The 25,505-nt window shown below is 51.7% G+C and overlaps 12 protein-coding genes across 12 annotated transcripts; 7 read left to right on the top strand and 5 right to left on the bottom strand.

The window, feature by feature from the left end:
- Positions 1-19: 19 nt before the first annotated feature.
- Positions 20-3,190, bottom strand: J4E82_004635 (uncharacterized protein; the record flags this gene model as incomplete). Its single annotated transcript, XM_051730911.1, has 1 exon — positions 20-3,190. The coding sequence occupies one exon, from the start codon at positions 3,188-3,190 to the stop codon at positions 20-22; it is 3,171 nt and encodes a 1,056-aa protein (XP_051589392.1).
- Positions 3,191-3,357: 167 nt separating this feature from the next.
- On the top strand, positions 3,358-4,824 carry J4E82_004634 (uncharacterized protein; the record flags this gene model as incomplete). The annotated part of the gene is made up of 1 exon (XM_051730910.1): positions 3,358-4,824. One exon carries the CDS (start codon positions 3,358-3,360, stop codon positions 4,822-4,824), a length of 1,467 nt encoding a protein of 488 aa, XP_051589391.1.
- Positions 4,825-5,187: 363 nt separating this feature from the next.
- J4E82_004633 (uncharacterized protein) lies at positions 5,188-5,985 on the bottom strand (the record flags this gene model as incomplete). The annotated part of the gene is made up of 1 exon (XM_051730909.1): positions 5,188-5,985. One exon carries the CDS (start codon positions 5,983-5,985, stop codon positions 5,188-5,190), a length of 798 nt encoding a protein of 265 aa, XP_051589390.1.
- Positions 5,986-6,624: 639 nt separating this feature from the next.
- On the bottom strand, positions 6,625-7,380 carry J4E82_004632 (uncharacterized protein; the record flags this gene model as incomplete). Its single annotated transcript, XM_051730908.1, has 2 exons — positions 6,625-7,245; positions 7,297-7,380. The coding sequence occupies 2 exons, from the start codon at positions 7,378-7,380 to the stop codon at positions 6,625-6,627; spliced, it is 705 nt and encodes a 234-aa protein (XP_051589389.1).
- Positions 7,381-8,062: 682 nt separating this feature from the next.
- On the top strand, positions 8,063-9,082 carry J4E82_004631 (uncharacterized protein; the record flags this gene model as incomplete). The annotated part of the gene is made up of 2 exons (XM_051730907.1): positions 8,063-8,272; positions 8,321-9,082. The coding sequence occupies 2 exons, from the start codon at positions 8,063-8,065 to the stop codon at positions 9,080-9,082; spliced, it is 972 nt and encodes a 323-aa protein (XP_051589388.1).
- Positions 9,083-9,406: 324 nt separating this feature from the next.
- J4E82_004630 (uncharacterized protein) lies at positions 9,407-9,859 on the top strand (the record flags this gene model as incomplete). The annotated part of the gene is made up of 1 exon (XM_051730906.1): positions 9,407-9,859. The coding sequence occupies one exon, from the start codon at positions 9,407-9,409 to the stop codon at positions 9,857-9,859; it is 453 nt and encodes a 150-aa protein (XP_051589387.1).
- An 894-nt stretch (positions 9,860-10,753) lies between these two features.
- On the top strand, positions 10,754-13,012 carry J4E82_004629 (uncharacterized protein; the record flags this gene model as incomplete). Its single annotated transcript, XM_051730905.1, has 1 exon — positions 10,754-13,012. One exon carries the CDS (start codon positions 10,754-10,756, stop codon positions 13,010-13,012), a length of 2,259 nt encoding a protein of 752 aa, XP_051589386.1.
- Positions 13,013-13,165: 153 nt separating this feature from the next.
- J4E82_004628 (uncharacterized protein) lies at positions 13,166-14,290 on the bottom strand (the record flags this gene model as incomplete). Its single annotated transcript, XM_051730904.1, has 1 exon — positions 13,166-14,290. The coding sequence occupies one exon, from the start codon at positions 14,288-14,290 to the stop codon at positions 13,166-13,168; it is 1,125 nt and encodes a 374-aa protein (XP_051589385.1).
- Positions 14,291-14,585: 295 nt separating this feature from the next.
- On the top strand, positions 14,586-15,554 carry J4E82_004627 (uncharacterized protein; the record flags this gene model as incomplete). The annotated part of the gene is made up of 1 exon (XM_051730903.1): positions 14,586-15,554. The coding sequence occupies one exon, from the start codon at positions 14,586-14,588 to the stop codon at positions 15,552-15,554; it is 969 nt and encodes a 322-aa protein (XP_051589384.1).
- An 819-nt stretch (positions 15,555-16,373) lies between these two features.
- J4E82_004626 (uncharacterized protein) lies at positions 16,374-17,444 on the top strand (the record flags this gene model as incomplete). Its single annotated transcript, XM_051730902.1, has 4 exons — positions 16,374-16,553; positions 16,613-16,702; positions 16,753-17,188; positions 17,239-17,444. The coding sequence occupies 4 exons, from the start codon at positions 16,374-16,376 to the stop codon at positions 17,442-17,444; spliced, it is 912 nt and encodes a 303-aa protein (XP_051589383.1).
- Positions 17,445-18,043: 599 nt separating this feature from the next.
- J4E82_004625 (uncharacterized protein) lies at positions 18,044-19,990 on the bottom strand (the record flags this gene model as incomplete). Its single annotated transcript, XM_051730901.1, has 2 exons — positions 18,044-19,503; positions 19,573-19,990. The coding sequence occupies 2 exons, from the start codon at positions 19,988-19,990 to the stop codon at positions 18,044-18,046; spliced, it is 1,878 nt and encodes a 625-aa protein (XP_051589382.1).
- A 541-nt stretch (positions 19,991-20,531) lies between these two features.
- On the top strand, positions 20,532-25,009 carry J4E82_004624 (uncharacterized protein; the record flags this gene model as incomplete). Its single annotated transcript, XM_051730900.1, has 2 exons — positions 20,532-20,614; positions 20,668-25,009. The coding sequence occupies 2 exons, from the start codon at positions 20,532-20,534 to the stop codon at positions 25,007-25,009; spliced, it is 4,425 nt and encodes a 1,474-aa protein (XP_051589381.1).
- Between the last annotated feature and the right edge of the window lie 496 nt (positions 25,010-25,505).

Below are 25,505 nucleotides of genomic sequence, written 5' to 3'. Positions count from 1 at the left end.
GACCTTCTCTACTACTCGGTCATGCGCCTGACTGCTTCAAAGCCTCTAGCTTCTCGACCTGTCTCTTCAGCATGACAAGAGCACCTAGACTTATTTTTCTCAACCCATCGCGCTCCCATTCTTCGCTGCCATCGGCGCTTCTATCAACGATGTCTTTGGCGGCTTCGATGGCTTTGTCGAGAAGTCTTGGTGCGCTGTCTTCTTGACTTCGATATAGGTAGTGTAGCTCGTCTTTAAACGGCGCGACCTCGTGTGTGAGTGCATGATGTATGAAGGCGCGGGCGCGGAAGTATGCTCGTTCGGTGTAAAGAGCGGAGCTCAGCTTTGTCTCTGGTGCTGAGCGATGGACGTCATAGCCAGCTTCATTGTAGTATGGTTCCTTGACTAGTACGAGACCCATGATTGAGACCAGAACTTGCAGCAGCGTACTCTTTGCAGGACTCCAGCTCTCGTTACGCTCGTCGGTGTGCCACGTGCCCAGTAGACTTAGGCAGATCTTGCCATCCTCATACAAATTCGGGTTGACGGGTCCATTGCCATTGGTCCAGCTGTGGAAAAAGGCCTCCGGTGCTTGTTGTGGGTATGACGAGCCGAGGTGGAAGTCAATTACAAAGGGGGCATATTCGTAAGGGGTATCGTTGGGACCGATCATAAGGACGCGAAGAAGATCAAGCCGAGACTCCCAGGTGCGGACAAAGATTCCTGGCGGAAGGGATCCTCGGAGGATCTTGTGCTCCTTTGCTATCCTGCGCATAAAAGCTGATGACGAAGCTGACGATTGGGAGAGGTAATGATGAGAAGATGGTGGGGCGTCTTCGAGGATAAGAAAGGATGCTGGTCCATCTGCAGGCGTTTCCGTGTTTTCTTGTTCTGTTGGCGCTGTATCGTCTTCTTCGGTGGGCTTGGCAATCGAGTGCTCTTCTTTGATTTCCGGTGACTTGTCTTCAGGAGTGGTCTTTGATGTATCCACGTCTTCTTTTGTGATGTCCACCAGATCGGGCATCGATGCATCAGTATCGCCATCATCGTCATCGTCTTCATCATCGTCCTCCTCCTCTGTGGACCAGTCTCCTTCGTCTCCCACAGGGTGCTCTCCAGCCATGCCCTCGTACTCAATCCACATTTCATTGAACGACGCGGAATCAAAATCGGAATCATCCTCTTCGTCAGAGTCGTCGATGTATTCACCCTCAAGCGGATCCATGTTACCGAAGTCATCAGCCATGTCGCTGCTGTAGGCGAGTGTAACACTCTCGTAAGGAACTTTGACGTCTACAACAGGTTTCGCAGCGCCAAGACGAACGGTGAGCTTTCCGTCTAGGCCCAAGTCTATGACTTCTCCAAACCAATCGGGGCCTATAACGTTGAGCGGTGTTTGTACGCCTTCGATTGAATCGGGATGTACTAGTACGAAGTCGCCACGCCTTCGTGTAAGGGCTGGGAAAGAGTAGATGTCATACAAACTGACGTCCTCAACAATATCGCTCAGTTCTCCTGTCTTGGAGGGTGGAAGTAGGTCTGGGCCAAAGAACTCAATGGAAGGATTCTTGAACCATCGTACAGTGGCTATTCGGTCCCGACCCTGAACGGTCTGAACGACACCTACTTTCGAAGGCTTCTTTGTCTCTGATTTCTCGGTATTATCACCATCGCGTCCCTCTTTCGAGAAGACAACTTCACCAGGCCAGACCTCATCGTCGTCTTCTACGTTAGGATCCGGTAGTAATGAAGAGCTCAAATCGTGTGTTATGGACAAGTCTTGCCATTGTACGGTGACTTGACTATGAGTCTGCATGACCAAAAAGACGTTGAGGTCATAGCCTAGACTTTCGGTTCGCGCAATGCGTGTCACCTTCCCTTGTGGATATCCGTTGGGCAATGTGTTGGTGCCATCGTACTTGACAGCAGCGCCGGCAATGTCCTTGAACCGCACCCGGTCACCCACAGCCACGTCAGTAACATGGTATGATTTGTCGACTCCGTTTTCGGAAACGGGGAGTGTGGTGGCGGTGCCTCCGGAGGCGTCGTATCTGTAGAAGGTGGGGCTCTCAAATTCGTCTCGGCCAAGCGTTGCCGGTGGCTCATCGGCGTTGAAAGCGACGTTGCGGGCGCCGATGCTTCTTGATAGCCATTGTACGTCGATATCTGATGGTCGTGTCTCGACAACCATACCCACAGGTGGTACACTGGGATCATAGGCGCCGAATCTCCAGCGTCCCCGCCGCAAGTTGCCTTTTTTGGTCTTGACCGTGTCGCCCACGCTGAATCGGTCAAGTGTAGTGTCGTCCATTTCCAACTCAGTCGGATCCTCGACCACTACGACCGAGTTGTTGGCCAGCCTGATGGCAACCTCGTCGTATACGTTCTCTACCCGCCCCACCCAGTCACCGTAGACGACCAAAGCGCCCTCGACAAACTCATGCACGTTGATAAGCTCGTCAGCTGGTACGTTCCGTATCGATAAGTCGTCGGTGGTTGCTTGTGTGATTTGGCCGCCGTTGAACAGCGAGGCCGGGAACAGGGTGCAGACTGCCTGTGTGCCAATGACAGTACCGCTCATATGATCTTCCGCCTTTCTCTTTACCACGTCGCCCACGTACAGCGCACGATCCAGCAATTGCAGGTTTGCCTCTGGTATCAATTCCGTCTTGTACTGTGTCTGCCATGATACTAGCACTGTACCCCGCGGTGGGATGCCGTCCTTCATGAACTTTGTGAAATCTTGGAGGGGAATGTCGGCATGGCGCTCGATGTCGTCGGGATAGTCGCGCTGTGGCCGGGGCTCGTGTGAGTCGACGTCGCCGAAAGAACGCTCTATTATGCCCACGCTGTATTTGTCGTCCTTGAGCCCCACGGTATCCTCGACGCAGAAGACGACATCCTGCGCGCTTTGCATTTGGCGTGTCGAGGCGTGCGGCGTTGTATCGTGTGATGTTTGTGTAGTATTCTGTGGGTTCTGCGGCACTGGGAAAGTACTCGAGGCGCTGAAGAAGGGTACGAGATTATTAATATTCGATTGTAGCGGTCGCGGCGAAATCGGTGAAGCTTCGTCGGCAGCCGAGTTGTCTATGAGAAGGCGGCTCTGGAACAGTTCAGCAAGAAATCGCTCAACGACGGTGGGCGTTTCGGGGCTGTGTGCGCCGTGGTCCGGAGGATTGGAGTCGTCTGCGTGGGAGTCGTCGCGATCCATGAGTCCTGCGGCAGCGGCAGAGGCCGCATGTGAAGTACAAAGGGCGCTAAAAGTGACAGGGTTCAGCCTCGTGGCACCTCCGCCCGCCGCCCGATAGACCCCCACGGCTACTCTCGACAAGCCATTGAACTTCTGCACGCGTCATTGGAGCCGTGAAACCTCCCACGATGGCCGACCCCCTCTACGAACTGCTGATACCCTATTTCGACGCGCAAGACGCGCAGCTACAGCCCTCCCCGAACGACGCCATTACCAACACGTACCTTGCCCGCCTCACCACCCTGCCCCTAGCCGCTCTCTCGTCTTCGGAGCAACAGTCATTGTCACAAAGCTCGCAATCTATACTACGCTCATTACAAGCCCTCTCGAAACGCTCACACAAGCCGATAATATCCTCGACCGACCACCTGCTACATCTACGCAAGACACTCCCTCAAATAGGACAAGATGCAGGAACGGTCCAGGAAGAACTACCAAAGCTGGAAACAGCTGCACAGAGCTTCTCTGATAAATACAGCAGAGGGGCAGACAATGCGATCCTAGACAGACGGAGAAAGGCCATGCTGCTATCTCGGAACATTGACCGCGTATCCGATGTGCTCGACCTACCCACCCTCCTCTCCTCCGCCATCAGCTCCTCTACAGCCGCCGCGCAAGCCTCTTCATCTACGGCCACCGCCAACGCGAACTATGCCTCGGCTCTCGATCTTCATGCTCACATCAAGCGCCTCCACACCCTATACCCCACCTCTGAACTGGTCTCCTCGCTCACTGCTCAGGCTGAACAGGAAATGAAGACCATGACCACCAATCTTATAAGCTCACTCCAGAGTCAAGGCATCAAGTTGGCAGGTGCCATGCGAACAATTGGATGGCTTAGACGCGTGGCGCCTGAACTGGACGAATCGTGGTCAACCAAGCAAGCTGGCATAGGCAGTGGAGAAGGCACGTTGGGCGCATTGTTTCTCGTTTGTCGACTAGTCTGCCTTGAGCTGATGCTCAGCGCACTGGATCCTCTACGCGAACTTGCCGACCAAGAGACAGAGAAGCGGACGGCAAGTCCAGCCAGAGGCGACGCCGGCTGGGCGGTAGGCCAACAAACCGAAAAGTACTTGAAGAAGTATCTTGAAATATTCCGCGAGCAGAGTTTCGCCATTATATCCATGTACAAGAGCATCTTCCCCTCTGCCTTACCAGCGCCAGGATCCGATGAGAGTGCCCCAGCTGTAAAGCCAGTCACCACTTCCAATCCCCTCCAACCCATACCATCAGCCCTTGCAACGTTTCCACTACATCTCGTAGAAATGCTGTTCGACACTCTGCGAACATATCTCCCAAACGTACAAGACCGATCGCAACGAGATTCGCTTCTCACGCAGGTCTTGTACTGTGCTGGTTCGCTAGGTAGATTGGGTGGTGACTTCAGCATGATGATTGCTTTGCTGGAAGAAGACTTGCGAGCGGAGCTAAATGAAGACACAAATGAGACCGAAGAGCAGGATGTTGAAGAAGAATGGGTAGAAGTTATGAAGAAGCATCGGGTTCAAGCTTCGAGGCTTGAACTGCTTGCTTCTGGTGTAGGCGCGGGAAGGACAAGTAGTCCTGTAGAAAGATCTGTAAGCCCGTTAAGATAGAGTGAGCACCGAACCATGACAGGTCATTGTAAAAGCACGGCATGACAATCGAATTATGGCATGGTGCAAACCATCAAGTGCAAGCAGTTGCTGCGAGTCTCATCTTAGCAGATCAGTGCGGTATTCTTCAAGTTTACCAAGGCTACATGTTAACACCAGTGGAAACGACTCATAGCCTCTTATCGAGAGAAGATGGACATCATCCGCGCCTAGCATACCCCTTCCTACTACAAAAGAACATTTCAAGAGCTATATGGATATAGATAGAAAACCTAGAAGGCTACAATGCTATTAATCTTTGTAAGTTTTCTTATTAGGAGATAATGTAGGCTGCAAGGTATACGCTTCGTTGTGCGGGTGACTTCAGACTCGGGGGGTACCCATCTCATGGTCTAGCACCTTCAATCCCACATCCAGTGTACTGATACTCAAAAGCGTCGCCAGCTCCAACACCTCCATAATCTCTTCTTTCGTCCCACCATAGTTCAACACGTTCTGCATGTGCAGCTTCAGTCCCGGCTGGTACATGTGCGTTGCTGCAGTATCGAATGCACAATATACCAGCTCCTTGACCTTGGGCTCGAGTACTCCTTTGCCACCCTCGTTTGTCCAAGGAACCGAACTAAATTCTGTATATGCATCGAAAAATTCGGGTGCGAGAAGCAAAATTTCTTCCCACAACGCATTCCAGTAGCCGCGCTTTGTCTCGAAATCTTGCTTGAGGGCGAGTTGTTGGGGACTCATATTTGACATGCCTTTTGGCATGGCTTCGCCACGCTCTTCAAGTACTTCAAAGAGGATCGGTACGCCGACTGTGGAGGCGTGAATACCAAGTGTGGATGTGAGACAAAACGTTTCGACGATTTCCTCTCGCGAAGCGCCTGCTGCTAGGGCGGCGCTCGTATATCGGTGAATATTGGGAACGTGCAAGTGTGTTGATGCTGAGCTTACAGCCAGAGAGATCAGCGCCTGGATCTTAGGGGAGAGATGACCTGTCTTTCTTGGTGCTGCTGTCAGGCGTAGCGATGCAGCAAACATCTCTGGGGAGTGTTTGAGTAGCCTAGCCCAAGACTCATCGAACGCTGCAGCGCCGAGCTCGGCATCGAAGCGGTCTTTCAAGTGCTGGTTCTCTGGAGAAACTGAAAGAAGGGGCTTTTCCATAGTGGTCTACAAGTAGCAAATTTATTGTTTTGGTACGGATGATTGAAAGGGTACTTTAGGAGGACTCGTCGTAAGAATCTTCGCAATGGTAACGTTGAAGCTAGGGTAGATATTGCATATAGTACCACTGACACCAGTTTACATGTTCCGTCTATTGGCGCGAGTTGAACACTCTCATGTGTTAATTAGCTTCTACCTCGGATGGTGTACTGTTGGAGGCGCTGGTGAGCAGAAGGGCCCCACATTTCCCCGACTCCTCAGTGTGGGGAAGCACAGGGATCGACACACCACACCTACTAACTGAACGACAGCACCGTATACAATAGAAAACTTAAACGGGTATAGGAACAACATGCCCTAGTTTACCGCCTACCTTAGCTTCTAAGAAGAAGTTCTAGAAAGATTAATAGTATTGTAGACTTCTTAATTTCTTATCTATGTCTAAGAAGGTCTTAGCAGGCTTTTTTGTAGTAGGTATAATTACTTTGCTCTGAAGAGATGTTCAATTTCTCTCTTTGAGGTAGTGACAGGGAACGCATCTGACGCCAATACGCCAGATCCTACAAAATCGTAAATGATGGGAGAGATGATGTGTGCGCTCATGTGCTATTGAACAGAAGTCATATATGCGTTCCGCAGCTAGTCATCCATGCCTTCCTGCGTGCCGAAAAATCGGGTCTTATTCTTCGGGTCGCTTTCCCACTCGATGTCGTGTGCAAAGATGACTTCCACGCCCTCTTTTTCCAGAGTTCTGATCCTTTCAATCGTAATCTCAGCTTGCTTTCTGTCGGCGTGTATACAACAGACATGTCCATGAGCATCGTTCCATTCTCCAATTGTTTTTTCGCCAGTCAGGAGTCGTCTATCGTGGCAGGCATCACCACCCATGTAGATTTGATGATCAGGGGAAGTTCGTGCGAGAAGATTGATATGGCCTGGCAGATGACCGGGTGCATTGACGACAAGAAGTGAACCATCTCCGAAGAGATCCAGAACCTGAGGAAGGTTTCCATGTGGCTGCCAGGAGCCTCCGAAGTTGATGTCCCCTGCTGCCATGCATGAATCGTGCTTTTTCAACATGCGTGCCGAAGGTTCTGATAGTTCAATCGTCCGCTCCTCTGGCAAGAGATCATGTTCGAAAAAGGAATGACCACCGCGCAGAGACGGTGAAGTGCCACGTAGCAAAGCAAGTGAGCCATGGCCGACGACAAAGGTCGATGTGGAGAAATCTCGAGGTTCACCAATATGATCCCAATGTACCTGCCGCAGCCATGTTACCTACCATCTGTAACGCGAGGTAATATGACTTACATGCGAGTAGATCACATAGTCAATGTCCTTGGGTGCTAATCCACCTCTCGCAAGACTCTTGGTAACGTCCGGGTCGGTACTCATTGGCTGTCTCGTCTCAACATGCTTTTGTATTGCTGGCGCATATCTCTTGACATCCCTTCTCAACCCCAGATCAAAGACAATGCGTGTCCGCTTCTTTGTGCTGTGGTTGTAATGCTGCACTAGAAATGCCAGTGAAGGAACGGTTCGGCGCGCATCTCGAGAAATAGGGTGTACAAATTGGTATTCTGGAAGCGAAAAGTGGCCGCTCGATAATGCGTGCACAGTAACAACAGCTGTGTTCGTAAGATCAGAATCCATAGATATGTTTTCGGTAGCCATCTCCTTCAACAGAGACAGTCAAGTAGTTCGCAGCGATTGTCGGTTAGAGATAGTGTGACAAGACTACAGCTGACTGGGGCGATATCTGTAAGTGCTCTTCTAGACACCCAGATGGAAAGAAATGGCACGTGTGACCTCTGTTTGATTAGCCTACGAACATCCCAGATGTTGAGAGACATTGGGGTAAGGGTTGCTAGTCAGTAGTGTCCGTTGGGGACGCCCCACCCCGCTTTGCCAGCCGCGGCTCGTTCACGACGCGTTCTGGAACGGCAATGTTGACGTGCATTGTTTCTCGACGTCCAAAAACAACCTTCCAAATTCATCGCCAGTCTTTCATAACGGGCTGAAGAGCCTGGGACTTCAGGGTTAACGCTTCAACGCCAGTTGAGCACACAACTCCACCATGGTGCATTCGTACGACTTCAAAAGACTGGGCTTCATCGGCCTCGGTGCCATGGGAAAACCGATGCTCTCACATCTCGCCAAGAAACTGCCTCAGGATTCACGCATTTGGGTCTACGATGTAGTCGAACAGATGGTAGACGATGCATGTGCAGAGTTTCCGGGTCGGGTGTTGAAAGCAAAAAGCGCCAAAGACGTTGCGGAGCAAGTTGTAGGTCTAGATGTCGTCACACTAGGCTGATCGCTGACAAGCAGGCAGGACACAATCTTGAGCATGGTTCCCGAAGGTTCACATGTACGATCTGTGTATCTCCACCCCGAGAATGGTGTCTGTAGTACCGATATCTCGGGCAAGCTGCTCGTCGACTGCTCCACCATAGACACAGCAACAAGCCTTGCCGTGAAGGATCACATTGCGAAGACGTTTCCCTCGGCCTCGTTCTATGATTCCCCAGTCAGTGGCGGCGTAGTAGGAGCCATCAAAGGCACAATCGCATTCTTTCTAGGCTGTGCAGAGTCAGACCCAAATATCGAGCGTCTTACATATCTGATGGGTCTGATGGGCGGGCAAGTAATACCCTGTGGGGGACCGTCACTAGGGCTTGCGGCAAAGTTGTCGAACAACTACCTCTCGGGCATAATCGCCATAGCTTGCTCAGAAGCGTTCGACATGGGTATGCGTAGTGGACTGGACCCTCGGACGTTGGCCAAAGTATACGCTGCGGGTACTGCTCAGAACAGTATCTGCGACAAGTTCTGCCCTGTCCCACATGTATACCCTGAGGCTCCATCGTCGGGAGGCTGGAAGCAAGGTTTTAAAGTGCAGCTAATGCGCAAAGACTTTGGTTTGGCAGTGGATATGGCGAAGCGGGTAGGGTCACGAAACGTTTTAGGGGACGTTGGTTTACAGACATACGATGGTGCTGCCAATGATCCGCGTTGTAGGGACTTAGATTCGCGTGTAGTGTATCGCTACCTTGGTGGGCAGGAAGACTGGCAAACCGAGACGAATGGCGCATAAGCAGATATTGGTCGTATACATCCTCTTCAATCTCAGCGTAGTTGGATCGCGATTCGCTGTTTGTGATCGGTCCCGTTAGCGTCATGCTGAAGTTGGAGTAGGTTGGGGATACTTGGGGTAAAGGCCGAAGGCCGGCCACGAAGTGGCCCACGCGGGGTAGTCATGATATCTTGTTAGGTATGCAGGGTTGATACTGAGAAACCACAGGCAACAAATAGTCATCTTTCTCTCTTCTTCAAATATTCATTCTGAGCAAGTCGAACAAGCCACCTTCGCCCGAGCCAGATCGATTCTCCTCGCATATCGAGACGTACCACCGCCAGTATGTCGACCGACCCAAAGCTTGACGACCTACACAAGCAGCTTTTTGATGAGGGGCTGAAGATGAGACGGAGTGTGGTGGGAGACGAGTATGTCAACCGTGCACTGGAGAATGGTTCTACAGAATTCTCGCGAGCTGGGCAGGAGCTCGTTACTGAGATGTGCTGGGGTTACGCTTGGACGCGGCCAGGTCTCGACAAGAAGCAAAGAAGTCTTATCAACATCGGCATGCTCATGGCGCTCAACCGCGCTCCCGAACTTGCTGTACATGTGCGCGGCGCAAGGAATAACGGTCTGTCCGAGCTCGAAATCCGCGAGGCTATCATTCACGCAACCACATACTGTGGGGTGCCAGCTGGCGTCGACGCCATGAAAACAGCTGAAAAAGTCCTAAACGAAATGGCAGAGAAAGGCGAGATGCCGCGAGAATTGGGCAACAGGAATGAAAGGGCATAGTGGTGATCAATTGGTGATGATGGTAGTAGGAACGCGTCGCGTCAGATCGCGTGGCAGTCCTGGAGGTGGCTGGGAACGTGGCACCCGGGATAATCCGGCCCGGGTTAGGATGAGATATACGATGATCGCTATAGCCGCACGCATACGAACATTCACAGTACCTTCCCCTTCACAAGACACTGTCCGATAACCCTTGCTGCGTCCAATCTTTTTCATCATGATACGTGAACCTCGGGCTGTGGGCACATGCCACAAACGTGATGATTGGTCGCTCTCCCGCTTCTTTCCAGCACCCCGCATATGAATTGTCGCGTCTCCGCGCTCCCGTCTCTTCCCCACAATCCCACAACCATTCTCCGACCTTGTCGAACACCACTTGCAGTCTCCAGCCTCCGTCTGGCTACTCAAACTGCTCCAAAATCTGGGTATCACTTACCAAGCCTTTTGCGATTGGGTCTTGTGTAAGTGGTAGAGGCGGCATTAGTCTTTGATGGAAGCCGCTACCAGCAAAGAGCAAGTTCCGCAAGCTCAGCCTGGGAAGAAGGAAAAGCGTTTCCAATGCCCTCACTGCCAAAGGGCCTTCGCTAGACTCGAGCATCTGCAGCGCCATGAGCGAATTCGTAAGTCGTGCGACTCGTATCGCAAGCTGTCTCTGACATGCATCAAGATAGCGGTGTGAAGCCCTTCAGCTGCTCAGAATGCAACTATTCGTTCACACGCAGGTACGGCACGCTCATATCTACGCGTAGCGTCGGCTAAAGACTGCATTGAAGTGACCTGCTCGTCCGCCATGAACGACTTACCCATCGCAAAGAGCAGACTATCCAGCAGAATCATCAGCATACCCCAGCTGAGAGTACATACAGCTCGGTCGAAACTCGGCCGCACAAGCGAATGCGGTCGAGCTTCGATGCCGGACGTCCAGTGCCGGAGATACCCAGCATGATGTCCTCACCCGCAGTCTTGGATATGCCATCGTCTCAACACCAGCCAACAATGTCACATGCTTCTCTGACTTTTGGGCAAAACAGCGGCTACTCTTTGACAGCACTGTCGATGGCAGCCGAGTATCAAGCTCTGCAGGGTAACATGGCAAACCGTTTATCTCATGATGCGATGCAGACACCAATGCCTTCGCATACGGGAACTATCGCTGCGTCGGTGGAAGTTCCACCTTCAGCAATGCTTACAGAGCCTTCTGGCCAGAGCTACGAGTCGACGTTTGGCGAGTCGCTTGACAGTCTCACTTCATTTCTTGACAGTGAACCCTTAAACTCGTATCATTTCGCGTCCTGGATTAATACCGAACAGCCAATGCCTTTCTTCTCGCCAGACTCTTTTGGCTACGGTCAGCAAGCTTTGACCGAGCCAGATAGAACAACGGCGCCTACACCTGGCTGGAGACCTACTCAATTAGAGGAGCCACCTTCGCTATCGCGGTTCGGTTCTCGATTCCCTTCTTTGCAACCGGAAGATCAGCCCTCACGCAGACGGTCCTTTGCAGATATCTCACATCAGGACCGGCAAAGTATCATCGAAATGCTTCACCAGTTTTCTACTGTCATACCCAGCGATTTCGTCCTACCCACCCGCCTAGCGTTGTGCAGGTATATCGCTGCATATATCAACGGATTCCACGAGCACATGCCTTTTCTTCACATACCCACAATGACAGTGGAGACATGCTCCATTGAGCTGCTCCTAGCAATAGCAGCTATCGGTGCGCAATATACCTTCGAAGGCGAAAAGGGTGTTGAGCTGTTTAACGTAAGCAAAGCGATTGCGACGCAGCGTATCAGGAAGCGCGATTCGCGTTTGGTGCAGCTTCAACATTATTCTGAGTCAGACCGCTCGTCGCCACAGCACCAACAGAATGATGCGCAAAGTCCCCGTCGAAAGGGCTCCGTTTCGGGACCTCTGGGTCTGCCATCTGACATTAATGGCCCTAGTCTTGGAGAGGATCTCATGCAAACCGCGCAAGCCCTACTTCTGCTGATGGCACTATGTACTTGGGCCAAGCATAAAGAAATTCTCCGAGAAGCGCTCGCGATCCAGAGCATCCTAGCTACACTAATTCGAGACGACGGGTTAGAGACTGAAAGCCTTCAAGAGAACATATCCTGGCCAGATTGGGTCCGCCGCGAAACGACCAAGAGGACTAAGTTTATTGTTTATGGCTTTTCTAACCTACATTGCATTGTTTATAACATTCCGCCCTTCATGCTAACGAGCGAGGTTAAATTACCATTACCGTGTAGTGCAGCAGAGTTCAAGGCACCTGCAGAAGCTTTGTGGAGGGAAGCGAGGAAAAAAAGCGCACCAGAAGTTCTATTTCAGGATGCACTAAAACGTTTGTTTACAAAAGATGGTCGGGATGTCACAGAGTGTAACTCCTCGTCTGGAAACTATGCTCTGATTCATGCTCTAATACAGCATATTTTCTTCCTGCGACAAGTGGCTCGCTGCCGTTTTGAAGGGCCCGGCGATCTCAGCACAGAGGATGTTGCATCGCTCGAGAACGCTTTACGGAATTGGCAGATTGGGTGGCGTCAAAACCCTGAGTCTTCACTGGACCCTATGTCCCAGAACGGTCCTGTTGCTTTCAATTCAACAGCCTTACTCCGCCTAGCCTACATCCGTCTATACGTAGACACAGCAGGCAGGGCTTTAGAAACAAGGGATCCTTTGTTAATTGCCAATGCTTTCCGCGCCGGACCTGCGATAAGGCGCTCACCGAAGATTACAAGAGCAGTGCTGCACTCGGCTCACGCACTTTCAATACCTATCAAGATAGGATACCGTCTCGTGGCTAAGACGCAGTCTTTCATCTGGAGCATTCAACATTCTTTGTGTACGCTTGAGTGCGCCTACCTCATGAGCAAATGGCTTGAAGCGCTATCAGTACGAGAAGCAGACCCGCCGGTCACGGAAGACGAGCACAAAATTATTGCGATAGTGAAGAGCATGTTGGATGAGACTGAGTTTGTCATTCCAGCCGACGTTACGCCCGAATCGCCCAACTTTACGCGACACCTAAGCGCAGGAGTGCTCAGGGTCTGGGCGATGATCTTCAAAGGCTCACAAACGTGGGCCATAGTTGACGTGATTGGAAGCTCTCTCAATCTGTATGCTGATATGCTCGAGTCGGGGTGAGCAGCCGACTCAAGCTGGCAAGTCGGAGGTTGATCGTTTCCTGGATTAGACCCTTGTTCCCCATCACGGTACTCTATTGTCACTATATTAGGTGCAAAGAAGTCTTCTTATGCTGGTAGAGATGGGTGGCGCGAATATACCCCGTTACTTGATCTACGCTTTAAGAGACATGTCCACTACCAGCTTTCCACCCTGGGCCTTGAGGTATTCAGACACAAGCTCGTTCAATTTTTCCAAGGGGAACGAAGTCGACAATGCGCGAACACCATGCTCTGCAGAGAATTCCAGCATCTCACGAAGCACTTTGTTGCTCCCTACCAGGCTGCCGATGATCCTGATGTCACGAAAGACGATGTCTCGCGAGTTGACATGAAACCCTTTCTCAGGGAATGACACGACGACACACGTTCCATGTGACTTCAATAGCGTCATGCCGTAGTCAAAGGCTGCTTGGCTCTCGGGCAGCACGATCACTGCGTCTAGCCCCATCTCACCAAGAGTCTTCTTGCCGTCCTGTCCACCGATCTCCTGAACAACGTCGGCTGCTTTTCTTTTCCTGGCATCTACGATATACGGCCCTGGATCGAGACTTGAAGCGACATGTTGCGCAAGCTTTAGAGGCTCGTCTGCTGCCTCGATACCCAGCACTTTGTACCCCATCTTCACACCGTATTGTAATCCCAGATGTCCAAGACCACCACCAGCTCCTAGAATACCGACTCTGTCACCTGCCTTCAGCCCACTTCTCTTGAGCGCTCCATAGATAGTCACACCAGCGCACATCAGCGGCGCAGTCTCCACTGCTGTTAAAGTGTCTGGTATGGGTGCCAATTGCCTTGCATCTACCACAGCATACTCCGCAAACCCTCCGTCTTTACTCAGCCCATTGTTATCCGCACTGATACAGTTCACCGAATAACCCCCTTCATCCATCGCGATTGGATCTTCCACGCGTTCGTTCCTGCATTCGAAGCAGTCACCACAAGCATGGAATGAGCGACCTGGTACGCCAACTCTTGCACCGGTCTCAAATGCGCTGGCCTCTTTGCTAGGGCTTTCGAAGTGCGACACTACCGTTCCGGCGAACTCATGACATCCAATTTGTGGGAACGACTTCGGCAGTCCAGGCATCTGTCCTTCTGCAAGAACATAGTCGGTATGGCAATACGAAGCAGCATCCACGCGAATGAGAATATCGTGCGACTCAGATGGCTGAGGGATTGGAACCGATCTCAGCTTGTATGGTTCCTTATACGCTTCCAGATACTGCGCTTGCATCGATTTGGGTTGAGTGAAAGACATCATGGGTTGAAAGCTTGCCAAATTGACACAACGTAGCGAACTTGCGTTTGCTTATGGTTTTTTGGTATACTTGCACGCTATAGTCGCTCAAACGTCTCGCAGATCTTCCTGTCAGAAGAACTAACCCCGCATGCGGGGTAGTGAAGAGGCGGGGTGGGGCTGCAGGATGAGATGCAGGCACGCGGCTTCTCCAACCACGATGTGGTCTTTGGCGTCATTTCAGCATCTTCAGTATTTGTGAACCCGCCAACCCCTTCTTGTATCTTCCATCATGACGTTAAGTAATGGTATCGTCGTTCTTCCAGCACCAGCCCCTACTCAAACATATGTTACTATATCAGCCCTGGAAGCCGGTCAGCTCACGCTTCCTGAGAAGCTCTTCGTTACAGATGCCGATCCGGAGAGGCGTGCAACAGTCCCTTCCCTCTCTTTTCTTATTCGACATGGTTCATCCAATCTCGTCTTTGATCTCGGTCTCAAACGCGATTTTGCCGGCTATCGAGAAGCGCAGCAGCATCATATCGCTCAACGCCAGCCAACTAGTGTTAGCCCAGATGTGGCCGAAAGTCTGCGAAGAGGTGGTGTAGACCCAAGAGAAGTGGACACCGTGATGCTGAGTCATGTGCATTGGGATCACGTTGGCACGCCCAGCGATTTTACGAAAGCGCAATTTGTCGTCGGAAGTGGAACTATGCATCTTCTTGCGAATGGTGGTGGGCCTCTTTATCCAGCTGAGATATTTAATCCCGATGAGTTGCCAGATGATCGAACGAGCGAGCTGCCTCCAGTCCGTAAGGAAGAAGGGCCACGAGCGTTCAAGAACCAACTGGCAGAACTCGAGTGGAAACCTTTGGCAGGCTTCCCTGCTACGATAGACTTCTATGTAGACGGATCACTATACATCATCGATGCGCCAGGCCACCTTTTCGGACACATCAATGTTCTCGCTCGCATTGGACCAAAGGAGTGGGTGTACCTCGGCGGCGATTGCTGTCATGACCCAAGGATCTTGAGTGGCGAGAAGGGTATCGCGCTCTATGACGACGGAAAGGGTGGCCTGAGAAGTGTACACGCTGACACCGATGCGGCAGCAGCTACTGTCGAAAAGATCGCAAGGTTCTTGAAGCAGGGCAATGTGAAAGAGGAAGGTGATGGACAAGTGCAGGTTGAGGTGGTAGTTGCACACGATAAGGGTTGGGCAGAGGCGAATAAGAGGAGATTTCTACCAGGCCACTTATAAGCATTGCATCACATAAAGCACATCAGTCTTTGTGACGCATCGTAGGTATATAAACAGCGTGCTGCCGTTCTTGTTGCTCTTGAGACTCAACTGCTGGTTATGAAGCACAACACTTACAGCTACTGCAGCAATCAAGTCACAGCTTTCGCAAACTGTACCATGTCTTATACAAAAGGTGTTCCCAATCGCAGTAACACGACATATATATGTAGCTGCAAGATTCTACTAAGTCATTGGATTCCTCCTGTTCACGATGACCAACTGATGAGACGAGCCACTTACAAGTACATTGTTACTGACGATAAATGTATCTAGGTAATGCATGGCGCCACCCGGTCAGCCTTGCTCTGCAATCTCTATGCTTTGGACTACAACACAAGTCGCATCTATACCACAGCCAACATTCTATAGAGCCAATAACAAGCGGATAGTGAATGTGAGGAATAGAAGGTGAATGTGACAGGGATGAGATTGCAGAAATTTTCTATCTTCACTAACAAACGAAAAGACGGTCACTTGGAAGGCGCGCCCTGATAGTTGCACCCTTCGTACGCGTTGGATCATTCTCAGCTTGAGAAATTCTTTCTATAACAGACTTATCAGAAGCGGCTTCTTTCGCTGCTTCTCAACCTAACTCTACCCGTCACACCACTTGGGTGGGCTGGGAGATTTACACTTGGGTTACTTTCTCTTTACATTCCGCTGATTGCATATATGCCGCATCCTTTGCGCCACTGCTACCCTTTTTGGATCGCCTTAGAATTGGTCTCAGAGCTTTGTCACTACAGACGCCACCATTTTTGAAATTTCATCGCCGTCATGTTCGGTCTAAGTTCCCACCACGCCGAACTCTTTATGGCCCATCTCGTCAGCGGGGTAATCGCAGTCGTCGCAGTCACCACCCGCATATGCGTCAAGATGAAGACAAAACAAGGCATCAGAGCGGATGACATGTTCATCCTCCTGACACTGTTGTTTTACTACGGCGCCATTGCAACCGTCTTACAAGGCAAATCTCTTGGCTCGCAGATGACGGATGTCTACTAATTGTCGTAGAGCTCTTTACCAATTTCAGGCAATCCCATGTAGACGACATAGAGGTCACAGCAAAGGAAGAATATCTCGTGCCTTCGACGGTATATCGCAAGGTTAGTATCGCTCTCGCATCTGTATCCGACGTCTGCTGATTGTACTGAAGGCTATGTTTGCAGCGATCACGCTTGCCATGACTGCTCAGTATACATGCAAGATATCGATCCTCCTCTTCTATCGCCACATCTTTTTCGCTAGCGATTTCCATCGAGATGTATCGCTAGGCCTCATGGCCTTCACATCGACCTGGTTGATATCTGCCATCGTGGCCCTACTACGCATCTGCCGGCCGCTCAAGCTCGTTTGGTTACCAGAAGAACAGCATGATGGAGCAAAATGCGGGAATTGGGTAGCGATGGTATTTTCTGTCCTCCTCGTAGATGTGCTTACGGATGTAGCCATTCTCCTTTTGCCCATTCGAACAGCGTTCACTCTCCAAATGCCACTACGAGCAAAGATTGGCGTCGCATCCATATTCGCACTAGGGGGATTCGTTATTGTTACCAGTGCTCTAAGGATGGAACTTGTAGATCCTCGTGAGAGTACGTATACCAAAACTCGCGGATGATGGCGCTTTACTGATAACTTACAGTCTACTTCCATCGAGCAGAACTCTGGACGACGATTCACCTATGTACCGCTATCTTGTGTGCTAGTGTACCCATATACAAGCCACTATGGACGTTCATCTCAACAGAGATAAGGCGCAGGGTGATGGGCGTACTGCTGCGGCCTGAGAAAGACGACGAAGATGCTGTACAGTTGAGCAAGGCCGCTAGTGTAGGCCATGATAGATGAAGCTGGGATTACTCGGTAACGATCAATGTAGTCCTGGGAGCGTCTCAGCATTTCAGATAAACTATACGAAGTGAGAAAGGGTCTTGATCAATTTTTGGAGCAGCTTGTATCTTCCAAATTGTTGTTGTTCTTGTGATTGAGAGTTATATGGAGACTAGGTCGTTGTCAAGCTTCTCGCGCCTTACCGCTTGAGGGTAAGCGTTTTTGGTAAATTTCCACAGCCAGCTATGTGACAGATAACACACGAACCTACGGAAAACGTCCGCATCACTTGAAAGCCACGCTCAGTTTACATGAATTGTGTCTTTCGTGGCATATATCTCATTATCATGACAAAAGGAAATGTAGCTATTCATGGTGGCGTGTCATAAAGCCGAAACGTCAGGACGCCGCCCGAACCGGAACCATATACCACCCATAGCGCGCAGAATCCGACTCTTCTGGCGTTACTCGAAACGCCACCAGTATTGACCGCCGTAATCAGTACATGCTCCACTGATATCATGATCCTAATATCGCCTCACCATGTACGCCTGATCCCACCCTGTACGCCTTGAAGGAAGATGCTGGACTGTCATGGGCATTGTGCCCGTCACAGCCTAGACAAAGAAGGTATCAGGAAGAGTAGAAAGAAGAGCGAAAGAAACGACCGCACCGGTGGCGCCCAGCAGAGGGTAGGTAGCCTTGTTGAGCACCTTGCTGAGAACAGAGCGAGGGGTCTTCTTAGGACGTTGGGCGATGTTTGCAGCTGTCTGGATGGCATTGACATCGGCGGCTGGAACAGCGACTATCGGTTCTGAGTGTGCACTCTCGGTACCAATGGTGACTTCAGGTGTCTCATCCAAGGCTACTGCAGGCTCCTCTGCCTCGAGCACGTCAGCTTTGCGCTTCATGTTGTTTACAGATTCAGGCGTGGGCGGCTGCTCCTCAACTATCTCCTCAATGGAGACCTTGGTCCGACGACCTGGCTGCAGTGGTGTGGAGGTCTCGACATCTGATATAGGCATGGGTGGAGGTGTCTGAAGTCTGTTGGCTTGGACTGCCTGGCTAGCGCAGTTACCGAAGTGGTACATAGGAAGACGAGTCTCAGAGGACTCTGGCATTGGAGGAGGAGGCGCTGGACTGAACAGAGAAGGTCTGTCGCCAAAGTTTGTACCTAGGTAATTCGGCTGCGACATGTCCTCAGCAGAGTACCAATCCTGGAGATCGCTCTGCGATGAGAATGCGGAATAGGATGGGTTGCACCAAGGTGCTACTCTGGAAGTCGAAGGACGTGGTGGAAGAGGTGGAGGTGCGCTCTCTGCATACACGTTGCTGTTGGACATGGAGTTGTTGTCAGAACCCTGCATGCCAAACATGTGGATACGTGGCAGCGGGGCTTGACCGTTGGCTACGTCGTCTAACATATAGACATCCCGGAGTGAAAGAGTAGAAGGGTTTTGCATAGAGCACTGAGCCGTGGAAGGGATTGCGGCATTGCCAGAAGGCTCGTTCTCCTTGTTGGAAGAAGATGCGGCGGGATTGTTATGGTCAGCCCCGTCCATATCTTCATCCTCGGAATCCCCAATCTCTGGTTCCGAGTCAGACATCATCTCTGAGCTACCAATGCTTCCGGCCTGGCTGTCGGAGTCGGTACCAATAGCGTCGTCGTCTTCCCTATCACTGGATGCGTTAGGGCTGGCAGGCACAAGCGAATCATCGCGGCGTGGGGTGAAGTCGCAGGCTAGACCCGCATCTTGTCTGTCCTCTTCGTTGTAGTCTTGGTCCACAACTGTAGTACGCATCGCAGACTCAGGGTACTCTTCTTGGGCAGGACTGAAGGAGTGGCCGGGTTCAGATTGGTGGAGGACCTGCTCCATCATCATCGTGACCTCCTGGTCATCCTGCTCAGACTGATCTTCAGCACCATCGGAGTCGTCGATGACGAAGGGATCGATCTGGCTGCCTCGACGCTCGGCGACTTCCTCGTCGTCACTCTCAGGGTCAGGGACAGTGAAGCCGAGAGAGAATGGACGTGAAAGCTGTGACTCGAAGGTGTAGGTGCGGGCTACAAAGAACTCTGTGCAAGGTAGTGTCAGCTCAGAAGCTTGGACAAGGGGCTGTGTGGAGGGCCTACGAGAGGACGTACCCTCATTGCGGTTAACGTCAGTCCCGAACTGAAGCACATCGCCAGCCTTCAACTTGGTTGGCTTGTTGGCAGGCAGCCTTTGGTTGTTCACGGTGGTGCCGTGCATGGAGCCCTTGTCAGTAAGATAGACTTCGGGAACGCCGCTGGTTGAGTTGGCGGACAGGACGGCGTGCTGGCGGGAGATGACAGGGCTGTCGATGTAGGCATTGTGAGGCGCGGCCATGAGGTCTTTCTTGGAGATGTTGCTCGAGGCCCGACCAATAGGGAACTCTGCGTTGAGTGGCAGATCAAACTCACGGGACCCGTACGTGTCGTAGCGCTTTGTGTCCCTGAGGACGATGCGGAAGACTGGCAGGTCAGTGAGCCGGGAGCGAAACATGGCAGATAGTGGAGGAGGAGGAGGCTCACTGGAAGTCATGAGGGGCAGTGTGTCTTGCCAGACGGTGACGCGTAGACAGCCTGGTCTGGGAGGGACAACAAGTGAGGGCGGGGTGGAGTTGAGCGGGGATGGCTGCGCAGGTAGTACCGTGGTTCAAGAGGCAGCAGCGGCCAGTGTTATGTATATAATGATTGTGGTGCTTGCCTGCAAGGGGCGAGGACAGCGGTAATAGAGAGGCGTCACAGCAAGACACAGCAAGATCTACCGTCGCTATAGGCGGGGCAGAGAGTGAGTTGTAGGGGTGAGGCAGCGACCGGGCGGTGATGCTCGTGGTCACGACTGCCTTCCGGGGTACTATCAGCTTATCAGCCCGCATTAGTGCGGCTTAGCGCCGGGAAGTTTTCCCCACCCAAATTCTGCAGAGGCGCGACTGAGAAAGTTGCTGCTGCTGCTGCTTCTGGCTTCTGTCGCCCCCGAACATGACTCACGACACGACGACTATGCGACAAGACAACGACTGTGAAGACTCCCGGTAGCATCAACTTCGCCCCTCTAACCTACCATACCTACCCCCGCCATCATGGAGGCGCCGCGCACCTCGGCCAAGCAGCAGGTCGTGGACCGCATCCCCGCGCGCATCAAGCACATCCAGTTCGGCATTTAGTAGGACACCACTGTGCCAACTCTACTGAAAGACGCATAGTAACACTCTCCAGCTCCAACCAGGACATCGTGAACCAGGCCGTCCTCGAAGTCTCCGACCGCAATGTCTACGACCTCCAGCCCGCCGCCGACGGCACGCGCTCCCTCACGGCTAACGGGCCCATGGACACGCACATGGGCATATCGAGCAAGCAGGGAAAGTGCGGAACGTGCGGAGAAGGCCTGGACAAGTGCAACGGTCACTTTGGCCACATCAAGCTTGCGCTGCCTGCATTCCACGTCGGATACCTGAAGCACATCATCGAGGTGCTGAACTGTATATGCAAAGATTGCTCGCGCGTACTGCTGGATGAAGTGGAGCGACGGAGATACTTGCGCAGCATGCGCCGGCCAGACATGGACACGCTGCGAAAGGGCGCCGTCACCAAGAAGATCCTCGACGACTGCAGGAAGAAGAAGACATGCCCGTACTGCGGCGCCTTGCAGGGTACCGTCAGAAAAGTACCCGGCCATCCGCTCAAGATCATCCACAACCGATACGATGCCTTCAACCGATCCACGGCTAAGACGAAGAAGCCACCGGCAGGCAAGATCGAGTTTGACCAGTCCTTCGATGCCGCCAAATCCGCCAACCCAGACCTAGACAAACACCTGAAGAAGGCCGTAGACGATATGCATCCGCTGAGGACGCTCAATCTTTTCAAAAAGATCTCCCCGGAGGACTGCGAGCTGCTAGCCATGATACCCGAGGATGCGCGACCTGAGATGTTGATCTGGGAGTACATGCCTGTACCGCCCGTGGCGCTGCGCCCGTCAGTCATGCAGGAAGGTGGCGCCACCGAGGACGATGTGACGAACAAGATTGGAGACATCTGCCAGATTAGCAGTATAATACGCGCCGGTCTTGCGCGAGGCTTTCCACTTCAGATCTTAATGGAGCAGTGGGATTTCCTGCAGCTGCAGATAGCCATGTACATCAACAGCGACGCGCCTGGTCTGAAACAGCAAGGCTTGCAGAAGACTATGCGCGGTTTCTCTCAGCGCCTGAAGGGAAAGGGCGGTCGTTTTCGACAAAATCTTTCCGGAAAGCGTGTCGACTTTTCTGGACGTACTGTCATTGGTCCCGATCCAAATTTGAGCATTGACGAAGTCGCTGTCCCAGAGCGCATTGCGAAGAACCTCACGTACCCCGAAAAGGCCACACGATACAACATCGACAAGCTAAGGAGACTTGTGAAGAACGGGTCAAACAGATATCCCGGTGCCAACTACATCATTAGCGATCAAGGGCCGAACAAGGAGCCTAGCAAGACGTCACTTATCGGTCTTTCGCGATTCGACACAACCGGTGAGCGACTAGAGGGCGCCTCGAAGCGACTCAAGATCGGCGACATCGTCGAGCGCCATATCGAGGATGGCGACATTGTCCTCTTCAATCGACAACCGTCTCTACACAAGCTTAGTATTCTGAGTCATCGAGCGAAAGTACGACCATGGAGGACATTCCGATTGAACGAGTGTGTTTGCAATCCGTACAATGCCGATTTCGACGGTGACGAGATGAACTTGCACGTACCACAGACCGAGGAGGCGCGAACTGAAGCTACAGAGCTCATGGGCGTCAAGTACAACCTTGCAACCCCAAAGAACGGAACACCAATTATCGCAGCTATCCAAGATTTCATTACTGCAGCATACCTTCTAAGTAACAAGAACAACTTCTACGATCGACGGACATTCTGTCAGATCGTAAATTACATGTTCAACGGAGAAGGAGCTTTTGATCCAGATACAGGAAAGAAGCACCCTATCGACATTCCGCCTCCTGTGGTATGGAAGCCTCAAGCACTTTGGACTGGAAAGCAGGTCTTCAACCTTTTGATGAAGCCATACAAGGGCTGTAGAGTGCTGATCAACCTTGAAGCTGCATGCAAGCAGTTCAAGAACACCCCTGACCAGGCTCCTGATCTGAACGAGAACGATGCTTATCTTGTTATTCGCAATTCCGAAGTCATGTGCGGTGTCATGGACAAGGCCACTGTTGGTGATGGTAAGAAAGATTCCGTCTTTTACGTCATGATGCGAGATTTTGGCCCCGACCACGCCGTCCAAGGCATGAACAGATTGTCCAAGTTATCCGCCCGATGGCTTTCCAACAACGGCTTCTCTCTTGGTATTTCCGACGTTACTCCTGGAGAAAAGCTTAACAAGAAGAAGCAAGACCTTGTCGAAGAAGCCTACGCCAAGTGCGACAAGTTGATCAAGGATTTCAAGGAGGGAAAGTTGCAGCGCGATCCCGGTTGCGATGAAGAGCAGACAATGGAGAACAGGATAGGTGGTATCTTGTCCGGTGTTCGTCAAGCGGCTGGTGACATTTGTTTCGAAGAGCTCAGCAGATGGAACTCGCCCTTGCTCATGGCCAAGTGTGGTTCCAAGGGATCCAACATTAACGTTTCTCAAATGGTTGCTTCCGTCGGACAACAAATGATTGGCGGTGCTCGTGTCGCTGATGGATTCCACCATCGAACGCTACCCCACTTTCCCAAAGCCGCTCGTCAGCCTGCGTCCAAGGGTTTCGTTAGTAACAGTTTCTTCTCGGGACTGACACCATCCGAATTCATCTTTCACGCTATGAGTGGTCGTGAAGGTCTGGTCGATACAGCTGTCAAGACCGCCGAGACTGGTTACATGAGTAGACGATTGATGAAGTCACTGGAAGATCTTTCTGCACAATACGATGACACTGTCCGGAACTCGTCTGGAACTGTAGTCCAGTTCCAGTATGGAGACGACAACCTCGATCCCGTGGACATGGAGGGCAAGGCCAAACCTGTGCACTTTGACAGGACATTCTCACATGCCGTCACATCGACCTGGGATAACTCTGAATCGGGATTGACGCCTGAAGAAGTCAAGGAGTACACAGAAGCAAGGCTGAACACCGAACGAAACAAGTACCCAAGGTACAAGCTAGACGGTGTGACGCCGCTGGAGTATCGCGACAGGACCGACGCTGGCATCGACCAGAAGGAGTCTATGCGTGACTTCCTCGATACGGTTCAAGACTACGTTTTCAAGAAGGCAAAGAAGCTTGAGACTACCCTTGCTTACCTCGGGGTGGTACAACCGGATGGCAGAAAGGATAGGAAACAGTCAGCAGCTGATGCGGAGAAGTACAGTCTTGCCGATGGTATTGCAAAGATTTCACATAGCGCACTGGACGCCTTCATAACACTCTGTCTAACTAAATACCATCGATCACGAGTACAGCCCGGTCACGCTGTCGGGGCTATTGGTGCTCAGTCTATCGGTGAACCCGGAACGCAAATGACGCTGAAGACTTTCCATTTTGCTGGTGTCGCCGGTATGTCCATCACTCAAGGTGTGCCCCGTATCAAGGAAATTATCAACGCCTCCTCCACCATCTCAACACCTGTCATCGCCTGCGACCTTTCGAACAAGGTCTCTGAATCTGCGGCGCGAATCGTCAAAGCGCGTGTCGAAAAGACCTACCTTCGCGACGTCATTTCGTATGTTGAAGATGTCTGGCATCCTACCGGCGCGTACATTGCTATGCGCATCGACTGGGATACCATCAACCAGCTTTTCGTCGACGTCCAGCCCCACGAGATCGCCGCGGCGATCAACGCCCACAAACCCCTCAAATGGGGTAAAGCTGGCGCCCAAGTCCGCATATCCTCATCAATAATTCGCGTCGAAGTCCCCGACCCCAACGCGGCCAAGAAGCGTCCTACAAAGACAACACGCAACCACAAAGAATTCTTCGAACGCGTCCAACAAGTAAAGGCACTTATCCCCGACGTCGTCATCAAGGGCTACCCAGACTGCTCCCGAGCCATCATCAAAAAGGAAAGCAGCCCCAACGCCCAAGGTCAATACGAATGTCAACTCCTCGTAGAAGGCTACGGTCTCAGCGACTGTATGACCACCCCAGGTATAGAACCTTACAGCACAAAGTCCAATCACGTCATGGAAGTCAAAACCGTCCTCGGCATCGAAGCTGCCCGCGCAACCATCGTGCGTGAAATCGGCGACGTCATGGGTAACATGGACATTGATCCTCGTCATATGCAGCTTTTGGCCGATGTCATGACGTTCAAGGGTGAAGTCTTTGGTATCACGCGTTTCGGTCTGCAGAAGACGCGTGATTCCGTCTTGCAGCTTGCATCGTTTGAGAAGACGCCGGATCATCTGTTCGAGGCAGCCGCGAGGGGTAAGACGGATACTATCGATGGTGTTAGTGAGTGTATCATTATGGGTCAGAGTGTCAAACTCGGAACTGGGTCGATGCAAGTTGTCAGACCATTGTATCTTGGGGCTGAGGAGCTCAAGGTCAAGAAGACGATGTTTGAAGAGGGTTGGGATGCTTTGTGATTGAGTTCTGATGGAAAGAGAGGGGAGTTGAGGTCGCAAAGGAGGTGAGAGACGTACATATGCATGGGCTAGGCGTAAAGATCATTTGATTTGTTCGCGAAAATGGGGTTATCTGCATAGCGAGTAAGTAAAATTCACACATTTATTCAACCACTAGACTTTGTGAGTTGGCAAGGTGATGACTGTTTGGAGAGTTGTATAGATAACGGACACCAGTGCCTTTATTGGTCTCCCACTGCCATATATGTCCAGGTTTTGTTTTCTGATTCCGCAGGCTGTCATCAAAGTAATGGCCGATCATGAGGATTGCATGAACCCATGTAAGTTGTTGAGAGCAGGCGCATGATGTCTACATGCTCACCATGTCGCCCGCCTTGTTCCCTATCCCCGTCTTCGGCGTGCTCCAACGAACCGGCCGTAACATCGTCATCAGCCATAAGCCCCTTGACCATGACGTCTCCAAACTCTTCGTGATTAGCAAGCGCTCCGACATCGT

The sequence above is a fragment of the Alternaria postmessia genome (assembly GCF_024291825.1).
Source record: "Alternaria postmessia strain BMP 2775 chromosome Unknown scaffold_22, whole genome shotgun sequence".
NCBI lineage: Eukaryota > Fungi > Ascomycota > Dothideomycetes > Pleosporales > Pleosporaceae > Alternaria > Alternaria postmessia.
Note: the sequence above shows the minus strand (reverse complement) of the source record. Positions and strands in the feature narration are given on the sequence as shown.